General features: G+C 46.9%; 1 protein-coding gene across 1 annotated transcript; it reads right to left on the reverse strand.

Moving 5' to 3' along the window:
• Nucleotides 1-4,736: 4,736 nt before the first annotated feature.
• On the reverse strand, nucleotides 4,737-6,198 carry RETN (resistin). Its single transcript, XM_027548854.1, has 4 exons — nucleotides 6,008-6,198; nucleotides 5,717-5,844; nucleotides 5,288-5,365; nucleotides 4,737-4,987 (listed from the first exon to the last, which is right to left on the reverse strand). The coding sequence occupies exons 2-4, from the start codon at nucleotides 5,832-5,834 to the stop codon at nucleotides 4,854-4,856; spliced, it is 330 nt and encodes a 109-aa protein (XP_027404655.1). The 5' UTR covers nucleotides 5,835-5,844; nucleotides 6,008-6,198; the 3' UTR covers nucleotides 4,737-4,853.
• Nucleotides 6,199-11,674: the final 5,476 nt, after the last annotated feature.

Raw genomic sequence — 11,674 nt, forward strand, 5'->3', positions numbered from 1 at the left:
TTTAAGGGGAATTTTAGGAGTGTATAGGTGGAGGGAGGGGGCTGTGTACAGAAACAGTACCTCAGCTCTGACAATCATCCTGAAGTTGCTTATGCAGTGGTCTGATCAGTGTCATCTTGATTGTTTTAAGTGCACTTAATCTTCAGTTCCAGGGTTGGATTGTTCCCATTTCCTTGAGGCCAGTTCTTGAAATTGTGTAAGATGTGGCAGCTTATGTCATGGCTACAGTCTGGTCATCATGTAGTTAGTTCCCCCAACCTGGGGGGTTTGGTATCCGCGAAACAGCTCCAAGCATATGACACAGTATTATCTATAGCCCTTGAGGAGGGACTAAATGTCCTTGACTTAGTTTAATGGTTTATTATTATTTTATTCTGTTTGATCATTTTTCTTTGTTTCTGCACTTTTAAATTTTCTTTGATTAAATTTATTCTTGGATAAAATTTTTCTGTAGACAAGAGACAAGCAGAGGACATGGCGGGAGGTGGCGTCTGTCCTGGGAAGGCCCATAGGGTCCCACTCTGTTACACTCCCTTTGGAAAAAATTAGATTAAAACTTTCTATGTGTGAGAAGTGAGTATGTTTTAGGTTTAAAATATGTGATTAAATTTTAAGTAACTTTGGGCTTCCCAGGTGGCGCTTGTGGTAAAGAACCTGCTTGCTAACATAGGAGATGTAAGACACACGTGTTCAACCCCTGGGTCAGGAAGATCCCCTGGAGAAGGGCATGGCAACCCATTTCAGTACTCTTGCCTGGAGAATCCCATGGACAGAGGAGCGTGGCAGGCTACAGTCCACAGGGTCACAAAGAGTAGGACACAATTGAAGTGACTTAGCATGCATGCAAGTTTGGAATTACCCCCAAGAACTGGCTGGTGAGGACAATGTTCTCTTTCCTGAAGTATTACCAATCTTGGGACTTCCTCACAGTCAAGTGATTAAGACTCTGACCTTCCACTGCAGGGGCTGTAGTAGATCCCTAGTTGGTGAACTAAAATCCCACATGCCACACAGTGCAGTATAAATAAACAAATAAATTACTGCCGGTCTTGTCTGCTCAAGGAAGATCAGTTTAACAATAATTAGATGCCAGCTCTTCTATCTCCTCTTACAAAGAAGTCAGTCGTTGAGAGACGTGGCCTCACCTCCACTGATGATACAATAGCTGAAAAAAGATGGACCAATGGGGAACTGACTCTGCTCTGATGGACAGGCATAGGGGGCGGGTCTGCAGCATTGCACATTTCCCTGACTAAAATGAGGCCAAAACCAGGGTACAGCCCTCTGGACTTGGAGAAAAAGGTAGCCCCAGAACTGAAGACCCACAAGCAACGGTGTCATGGTGGCCTAAGAGGACTCCATGGGGTTGGCTGACCCGATGCTTTCATGGGGCAACAGTCTGAATTTTCTTTAAATAATGATCTAGGTCCAGCCAATCAAAGACCAAGATGTGGCGCAGAGCGGGTGGGCAAAGGAGCCAGACTCAACCAATGAAACCCAGGCCTGGGGCTTTTGTTGGGTTAACCAGGTGAAGGGGCATTCTCTCTTTCCCACTTCTGTCAGACTGCCGGGATATAAGCCTGGAGCCTCGGCAGGGAAGAACTTGCCTAAAAGTGAGGTCAACAGTAAGGAAAGCAGACATGACAAGGAGTCGAGTCCCGGAGACATTGTCTGAAACCCTGGATTCAGTCATTCCTGAGTCTGTTGTTCTGAACCCGAGCCTCTCATTTAGGTAATCCAGAAAATGTCCTTTCATTTTAGCTCGAGATATATATATATATATATATATATATATATATATGATAAAAACTTTTAGATGAACTCTATTAAAAATAATTATATTTTAATAGAATATTATTATAATCTGTTATTATAATCTAAAATAATCTCTTAGGATTGGAATAACTTAAACTTCTAGAGTTGTACTAAACTAAATAATAAAAGTTTGTTAAATAGCTAGGTCATTTCTAAATAAAATAAGATTTTAAAACATTAATTACTAAACATTAACCTCCTCTTACGAAAAGTTTTTCTTACAGAAAAACTGAAGAGATTTTAAACTATTAATAAATGTATAATGTATAATATATTTATGGTATATAAATATATATTTATATATCATAAATATATATTATGATATGATATAATAAATATGGGAGAAGGCAATGGCAACCCACCCCAGTACTCTTGCCTGGCAAATCCCATAGACAGAGGAGCCTGGTGGGCTGCAGTCCATGGGGTCCCTAGGAGTCGGACATGACTGAGCGACTTCACTTTCACTTTTCACTTTCATGCACTGGAGAAGGAAATGGCAACCCACTCCAGTGTTCTTGCCTGGAGAATCCCAGGGACGGGGAGCCTGGTGGGCTGCCATCTATGGGGTCACACAGAGTCAGACACAACTGAAGTGACTTAGCAGTAGCAGCAGATTGAGGTGGGGTCTGGGGGGCTGGCAACCAACAATCTTGGCTACTATAGGGGGCTGTTGTTCAGTCACTCAGTCGTGGCCGACTCTGCAACCCCAGGGACTGCAGCATGCCAGGCTTCCCTGTCCTTCCCTATCTCCGGGAGTTTGCTTAAACTCATATCCATTGAGTCCATGATGCCATCCAACAATCTCATCCTCTTTCGCCCCCTTCTCCTCCTGCCCTCAATCTTTCCTGGCATCAGGGTCTTTTCTAATGAGTTAGTTCTTCACATCAGGAGGCCAAAGGATTGGAGCTTCAGCTTCAGCATCAGTCCTTCCAATGAATATTCAGGGTTGATTTCCTTTAGGATTGATTGGTTTGAGATCCTTGCTGTCCAAGGGACTCTCAAGAATATTCTCCAGGTAACTAGCTAGTGGGGCTGAGTCTCTATTCTTCCACTTGCTAGCCCCATTCCGTTTTTGGCGTCCCATCTTCAAGTCTGGCTGTTATTTTGTCCTGGATTGGCTCCAGAACACCTATTGGTGCCGCCAAATGGAGTAAAATCTTAAAAAAAAAAAAAAAAAAAGAATATTCTCCAGCACCAAAGTTCAACTCTCACAGGGGGCTGTGCAGTTAGCAAATGAGGAAAGAGACTTTTGAAGTCTACACTCTGGGACAGGAGGAAGACTGTGTTGGAACTGAGAGCTCAAAAGAGGCCCTTCTTGAGGTCCAGATACAAGGGGACAATTGTAGGTCTTAAAGACAGAGGCATTCACATGAGAGTCTGGGGACAGTGAGGGGCAGGATGGGCAAGGAACTATGCTTGCCCTCTCTGGTCCTTAACACATTTCTGACTCTGTGATCCCACTCCAACCCCAAGGCCAAAGTGTTTTAAGGGGGAGGACCTGGGAGGGGAATCCCTGGATTGGCATGTAGTGGATTCCATGGGCACCAGGAGTGTTCGTGATCTCAGTTCTCGATCATTGCAACCAGTGGGGGCGGGGTGGTGTACCACCATGGGGGGTGGTTGTCAGTGGTAAGAGTCTAAATCATCCTGAAAACCAGAAACCCACCCTGTCACCCATTCTTCAGCCTCTGGAGTGTGCTGCTGGGGACTGTGCTATTTAAGTCTGGGGTCCCTCTTAAACCTGGGCACCAAGTGTTCTGAAGTCTCTGTCTGCATCTCTCAGGGACTGGATTTTAAGACTCCTGGGTTAGGGTTCTCAGGAAACTGGACCTTGAATCACCTGGATTTGTGCCCCCAGTGGTGCTGAGTATTTCTCTTCTGGGGCATTGACTCCAGACTGAGACCAACGTCATCCAGGCTGGGATGGGGACTTGATGTTGAGAGCACGAGAGTCCATCCAAGGCACACAAGAGTTCCTGTGTCCCTAGTTCCCTCCCCACAGTTGGCATGTGTGTGTCTATAGGGCGTGGCGTCCTTGTGTGACCGTGGTAACTGGGTTGTGTATTTTGTGTGCACAAGGCATGTGTCACTGTGTATATAGGTGTAGCATGTGTACCTAGGTGGTGTATTCACCTGTGTGTCTGGTTATTTATTCAACGGACATTTCCTGAACACCTTCAATGTGCCATTCTCTCTTCTAAGCAGGATATACCAAAGAGCCAACAAATCCCCTACCCGTGTTGTCACATTTGAATGTTCATGAGGAATAGGAACGAATGTCCCTGTTGCAGGTGGGGAGTGAGGGATGGAGCTCAGGTCTCTGGGTACAGCGATGAATAGGGATGCACCCTGACCCTGAGGCTGCTCATGACTTGAGGCTCTGGAGCATATGTGGGGTAGGGGTTGGTGGGGGTGGGGTGGTTCCTGTCCTGTCCAGACCCAGATCCCCAAAGAGGCATCATTGTGGGGGAGAATAACCCAGCAACTTCCCAGGAGGCCTAGGACCCTCGTGTGGCCGTCAAGGTGGCCTCAAAGGTAATACTACGGGACTTCCCTGACGGTCCAGTGGTTAAGACTCCCCAGCTTCCACTGCAAAAGGCACGGGTTCCATAACTGGTCAGTCAGGGAACTAAGATCCCACATGCCGTGCAGAGAGGCCCCCCACAAAAATAGTCTAACACTGTCTTCTCCTTTGACGAAGACCATGAGCCTTGAGTGTGGATGTCATTAAAGGAAGTTAGGGCCCCATTTTCAAAAATAGAAGTTGCGGACAACAAGGGAGGAGGGCGGAATGGGGAGAAGAAAAGTTGCGGTTGCTCCCCCACCCTCTCCGGTGCTGATGCACCTTGCTCTTTTTGGAGACGCCAGCTCAGTCACCCACACCCCACAGAAGACACAGCTCAGGGCCCGGGCCCTCCCCATCATCTCAAAGAGGTTTATTTCCAGCCGGGGCCTGGCCCGGCCCTTCAGAGATATGACCCGCCCCCAAATGCCTGGCCACGCCCCCCAGGCCTGCACCGCGCAAGCGCAGTCTTAGGCTACTGGATATGCAGGCGGCAGCAGCGAGCTCCAGTCCAGTCCATGCCAGCGCACTGGCAGTGGCACGTGGTCTCAGCACGTACGTCCCACGAGCCACAGGCGGAGCCACACGTGCAGCCAGTGACGGCGAAGCCTGCGAGGGGGAGCAAGGAGGAGAGAGCTTGGACCCCGAACCAGAAGCTTTGAGTTTGCGCTTCCAGGGGGCTGGCAGCGTGGGTGGCAGGGATGCTGGGGGCCTGGACACCAGTGTTCCTGAGGAAATGGGGCCTGGGAGTTGGGGGAAGGGACAAGGCCGGGAGTGCAGACCAGGATATTAAGGAATTAGAGGCTGGGGCTCCGTGGTTCTAGAGAAATGGAACCTAAACACAGTGGAGGGGGATATGGGGTGCTGAGAATAGAGCCAGGAGACTGGACAACGGAGTTCTGTACCTACCTGAAGGGCAGGTGACCAGGGACCCTCTAGAGGTGACACTCCGGCAGTCCAGGCCAGTGATCCTTACTGCCCCAGGAACTGCGGGAAGGGGTGATGCAAAGTAACTGTGAGACCAAGCTGCCCCAACCCCCTTCTCATGCTGCCTAGGCCCTGGTGGTTTGGAGATGGGCAGAGGGTCAAGAAAACGCCCCTGGGGAAGGCCCAGTAGGTCGGGAACTCCCCACCTCCAAGGATTCTGTCCTGAGTGGGCGTTTTTGAGGGAGGAGGGTTTTGAGCTGTAGTTAGAGGTGGAAACCAGTGGAGATTGGCGTTGGGTTGGGTTTGGGGTTGAGATTTGGTTGGGGTTGGGGCTGGCCTGATGTTCGCTCCATGTCAGGAATCAGAGAGGCCCCTGAGGGCCTGGCTGAGGTTGGATGGGAGGGTTCTCACCTAGGGAGGTGGTGACCTCCTGGATCTTCTCACTGATGGCTTTATCTATGGGGCACAGCGACTGGCCACACACCAGCAGCCCCAGGACTGGGATGAAGAGGAAGGAGAGAGCCTTCATCCTGCAGGTGCTGCAAGAAAAAAACCCAAGAAACCCCCAGCTGGGTCTACCCCTCCCCATCCTGGGGAAGCTCAGACCCACAGAGCATGTGGAATTGGGAGCTGTGGGTCCCAACTGAGGATGGGGCTGGAGACCCAGCTTTGCCCCTACAGGCAGGAGCAGCTGTCACTTACCCTCTCTGTGGACTCAGCAGGCCAAATTTTGAACACTAATTCTGCGCCCCTGCCTCCGCTCCCTCTTTAAGGCTGCCGGCTGTACAGCTTCCTGTCTTGGCTAAGACCCTTGGCATCCTGGGCCTCCCTTTCCACATCCGGGGCTAAGAGGAAGCCCCCGGGGTAGAGTCCAGGGACCTAGTAATGCCACAGACTCCGCCTTCCAGAGCCTTCCCTGCCCTCATCTAGGCTGGGGGCTGGTCCGGAAGATAGTACCTGGTGGAATAACCATAGTCAGAAGAGCAGAGAGAGAAACCAGCTTATGTGGAGCGGTGGGAGGGCACACACACGTGACCAGAGCCATGTCCTTGTGTAAGAACTGCATGCTGGGCTTCCCTGGTGGTCCAATCGTTAAGGATCTGCCTTGCAATGCAGGAGACACCAGATCGATCGCTGGTCCTGGAAGATCCCACATGCCTCAAAGCAACTCTGCCCGTGTGCCACAACCCCAGAACTCACATTCTGCAAATACTGAGCCCTCGAACTTAGAGCCTGTGCTCCGCAACGAGAAGCCACTCTAATGAGAAGCCCAAGCACTGAAACTAGAAAGTAACTCCCACCTCACTGCAACTAGAGAAAGTCCTAGTGCAGCAATGAAGACCCAGCCCAGCCAATAGACAAATAAATCTTTAAAAAAAAGAACTACATGCCATGTTCATTCCCAAATGCCTATCACAATAGAAAATAAAACCATGATTTATTTCTTCAAAGGAATAATGGACAACTGAAGTTGTCAAACTATGGCCCATGGGCTAGATCTAGCCCACCATCTTTCTTTTTCTTTTTGGCTACACCATGCATCATGTATGGCATAGTTCCCCAACCAGGGATGGAATACCGGTACCCTCTGCAGTGGAAGCTCGGACTCTTAATCACTGGACCACCAGGGAGCTTTGCCCACCATCTATTTTTGTACAACCCATGAGCTAAGAATGGTTTTTACATTGTTTTGGTTTGTTTTTGTTTCCAACATGGATTTTTTAAATACTGTGGTAAAACACACATAACATAAAATGTACCATTTTCAAGTGTACGGTTCATCGGCACTAAGATGGAGCAACCACCGAGGCAGACACGGGACTGTTGTGGCCAAAAGCAAAAGGATGCCAGCAGCCACGAGAAGCTGGAAGAACTCCAGAACTGATTCTTTCCCAGAGCCTTTAAAGGGAGTGTGGCTTGATTTCAGTCACACACGGTGTTGTGTAATCATCACCTCTGTCCATTTCCACAATTTTTTTTTTAATCATTCTAAACTGACTTTACCCATAAACACTAACTCCCACTTCCTCTTCCTGAAGTCCCTGGTAACCTCTAATCTACTTTCTGTTCCTATGAATTTGCCTATTTATACCACAAATAAGTGGAATCCTAGGATAGTTACCCTTCTGTGCCTGACTTATTTCACTAGCATAACATTTAAACATTCATCCATGTTGTAGCATGGATCAAAACCTCATTCCTTTTTCAGGCTAATATTCAATTTTATGTACACACTGGATTTTGTGTGTCATCCATTTGTTGATGGACAGTTAGGTTGTTTCCACCTTTAAAAAAAATGTTTCTTTTCAGTGAATTTTTTTTTTTTTTTTTTGGCTGCATTGGATCTTTGTTGCTGCACACAGGCTTTCTCTAGTTTTGGTGAGCGGGGGCTACTCTCCAGTTGCGGTGAGTGGGCTTCTCATTGCAGTGGCTTCTCTTGTGGAGCATGGGCTCTAAGCACGTGGGCTTCAGTACTTGCGGCACATGGACTTCACTGCTCCATGGCATGTGGGATCTTCCCCGACCAGGGATCAAACCTGTGTCACCTGCATTAGCAGGCAGATGCTTAACCACTGGACCACTAGGAAAGTCCTGTTTCTACCTTCTGGCTATTGCCAAGGATATTGCTCTGAACTTGGGACCACAAGTTTCCTTCAAGTGACTGCTTTCAATTATTTTAGGCTTAAACCCAGGAGTGGAATTGCTGGGTCCTTAAACCCAGGAGTGGAATTGCTGAGCTTCCCTGGTGGCTCAGAGGTTAAAGCGTCTGCCTGGAATGTGGGAGACCTGGGTTCAATCCCTGGGTTGGGAAGATCCCCTGGAGAAGGAAATGGCAATCCACTCTAGTACTCTTGCCTGGAAAATCCCATGGAGGGAGGAGCCTGATAGGCTACAGTCCATGGGGTTGCAAAGAGTCGGACACGACTGAGCGACTTCACTATGGTGACTATAGCAATTCTATGTTTAACTTTTCGAGGGACTGCCAAACAGTGTTTACATTTTTAAATCATTGACAGAAACTTAATATTTAGTCCAGAGTGCACATCAAATTTTCTCAAATCACAGGCATGCCCACTTTTGAAGATACCATCTATGGCTGCTTTTACGAAGTCACTCACAGAGTTGAGACGTCATGGCAGTGTCCATAATGACCCACAAAGCCGACCGCATTTGCTGTCTGGCCCTTTACAGAGAGGGCTTCCCAGGTGGCACTAGTGGTAAAGAATCGGCCTGCCAATGCAGGAGACACAAGAGACGTGGTTTCGATCACTGGATGGAGAAGGTCCCCTGCAGTAGGAAATGGTGACCCACTCCAGTATTCTTGCCTGGAAAAGTTCCATGGACAGAAGAGCTTGGCAGGCTATGGTCCACCGGGTCACAAAGAATTGGATGTGACTGAGCACAGAAAAAAACTTTTGCCCACCCAATAGCCATGAGTGTGAATACATAATGGACATATGAATTTCAGGCAGCTACATGCAACAATCTGGGTGATTTCCACCAACCTAGTGGTGAGCAAAGGAACCCAGAGATAAAAGAGGACATATTACATCAATCCATCTATTTTAAAGGCCCCAAACTAGGACTTCCCTGCTGGTCCAGTGGTTAAGACTCAATGTTTCCAATGCAGGGGCTGTGGTTTCAATTCCTGGTCAGGTAACTAAGATCCTGCGTGCTGGGATGTGCTGCCAAATAAATAAAAAGTTAAAGAACGCAAACCAAAACAAACAAACAAACAAAAAAAACCCACTAAAGCACAACTGGTCTGTGCTGTTGGGAATAAGAATGAAATTTTCCTGGAAGTAATGAATAGAGATGAGAAAGGAGCAGAAGGAAGGCTTCTGGAAAACTCGTGAAAATTTTCAGCTGTACATGTGTATTTGCACATTTTTCTTTATGCATATTATATCTCAATAAAAGTGTTGTTTTGTTTAGTTTCCAAGTCCTGTGGGACTCTTTTGTGACCCCATGAACTGTAGCCCACCAGGCTCCTCTGCCCATGGGATTTCCCAGGCAAGAATACTGGAGTGAGTTGCCATTTCCTTCTCCAGGGGATCTTTCTGACCCAGGGATCGAGCCTGAGTCTCTTGCATTGGCAGGTGGATTCTTTACCACTGAGCCACCAGTGTGTAAAATGGCTGTGTAAATACAACAGTGTTCACATGGCCAAAGTGTAGATTTATTGAGCACTTACTAGTGTGGCAAAGATGCTAAACATTGGGCATCCAGGAAGGATCAAAGGGACACTCCTGCCCTCTCAAAGTCTGCCCTGTCACAGAAAGACAGACAGCAAGAGAGCACTCAGTCAGCCTCAGCCTCCACCTGTCCTTTTCTCCCTGAAGCAGAGAAACCCGATTCTAGGAGGATTTCTGACACAAGAATAGAAGAATAGACCTGAATAGACATTCCTCCAAATAAGACATACAGATGGCCAATAGGTACATGAAAAGATGCTCAACATCGCTATTAGAGAAACGCAAATCAGAACTACAGTGAGATATCAACTCACACCTGTCAGGATGGCCATCTTCAAAAAGACTGCAGATAAAACTTGTTGATGAGAATGTAGAGAAAAAAGACACTGTACACATTCGTGCAGTCACAATGGAGAACAGTGTGAAGGTGCCTCAAAAAACTAAAAGTAGAACTACTACATGATCCAGCAATTCCACTCCTGAGTATATATCAGAAGACAATGAAAACACTAGTTTGAAAGGATACATGCACTCCTTGCTGTTCATTGCGGCATTATTTATGATAGCCCAGATATGGAAGCAACCTAAGTGCCCATCAACAGACAAGTGGATAAAGATGTGGCATATATATACACACATATATACACATATATGGCGATGGCACCCCACTTCAGTACTCTTGCCTGGAAAATCCCATGGACAGAGGAGCCTGGTAGGCTGCAGTCCACGGGGTCGCTAAGAGTCGGACACGACTGAGCGACTTCACTTTCACTTTTCACTTTCATGCATTGGAGAAGGAAATGGCAACCCACTCCAGTGTTCTTGCCTGGAGAATCCCAGGGACGGGGGAGCCTGGTGGGCGGCCGTCTATGGGGTCGCACAGAGTCAGACACGACTGAAGCGACTTAGCAGCAGGAGCAGCATACACATATATATGTATGATGGTATATTACTCAGCCTAGAAAATATTATGCTTAGTGAACTAAGACAGAGAGGGACAAATACTGTATGTTATCAGGATATATGCAGAATCTAAAAAATACAACATAGTAGTAAATATAACAAAAAACAAAGAGAACAAACTAGTGGTTGCCAGTGGGGAGAGGGAAGGAGGAGGGGCAAAAGAGGAGTAGGAGATTAAGGGGTACAAACTACAATGTATAAAATAAATAAGCTACCAAGATACATATTGTACAGCAAGGGAATACAGGTGACTTCATAATAATTATACAGGAGTATAATCTATAAAAATTTCAATTTTTTGAAATTTTACAATTTAAACTTTTTATTTACAATTTTACATATTTACATATTTAAATTTTACAATTTACAACCATGTTGTACACCTGAAACTAAGGCAAAAGTCATTTTTCGAGTGCTCTGATTTTTTCAAACCCTTTAGTCTCAGAACTTTTCAGATAAGAGCTTTTGAAGGAAGCAAAAGAAGTGGGCAGCTCTAACTACAGGAGAGGTGAAAAACAAGGACAGTGGGTAGAAGCCCCTGGGATTCCCTGGGGACTCAGTTGAAAACCCCTAGCTCAGTAGCAGGAAAGAGGTATACATGCCCTGATAAAAGAAAGGTTCACATACGGAGGTCTGGAGAAGTCATTCTGGCTTCTACATAAGTTAGCTTGAATTTTATGCTAGCTAAAATAGCCTGCTTGTGACCTATCAAACCTACATTATATACTTGCTTTAATTATTAAAGAAACGGGCACACTGACCAGAAGTCAAGAATGTCCATGTTCAAAATAAAGATTAAATGCCTCCCTTCCTGGGACATCAATGCTGGTCCTCCTTTGGTGATAAGACTCCCTTCCCAAGCTCCAAGGCCATACTGGCTGACTATGCACATTCTGGTCTTGTTTCTTTGAAACTTTGAAGGAGTGTCTCTCTGACTTGTCTGACATTCTTTGCTCTGACAAGACACAAAGTGAAAGTCATTCAGTCGTGTCCGACTCTGCAACCCCATGGACTGTATCAGTTCAGTTCACTTCAGTCACTCTCTGACTCTTTGAAACCCCATGAACCACAGCACGCCAGGCCTCCCTGTCCATCACCAACTCCCGGAGTTCACCCAAACCCATGTACACTGAGTCGGTGATGCCATCCAGCCATCTCATCCTCTGTCGTCCCCTTCTCCTCCTGCCCTCAATCTTTCCCAGCATCAGGG

This window comes from Bos indicus x Bos taurus, chromosome 7, assembly GCF_003369695.1.
Source record: "Bos indicus x Bos taurus breed Angus x Brahman F1 hybrid chromosome 7, Bos_hybrid_MaternalHap_v2.0, whole genome shotgun sequence".
NCBI lineage: Eukaryota > Metazoa > Chordata > Mammalia > Artiodactyla > Bovidae > Bos > Bos indicus x Bos taurus.

Excerpts from the sequence above, each read along its gene's own strand:
- RETN (XM_027548854.1), bottom strand. The coding sequence starts at position 5,834 with ATGAAGGCTCTCTCCTTCCTCTTCATCCCAGTCCTGGGGCTGCTGGTG. Across the intron at positions 5,366-5,716 it reads GGAGGTCACCACCTCCCTAG|TTCCTGGGGCAGTAAGGATC; the intron begins GTGAGAACCCTC and ends CCCTTCCCGCAG. Across the intron at positions 4,988-5,287 it reads CCTGGTCACCTGCCCTTCAG|GCTTCGCCGTCACTGGCTGC; the intron begins GTAGGTACAGAA and ends TCCCCCTCGCAG.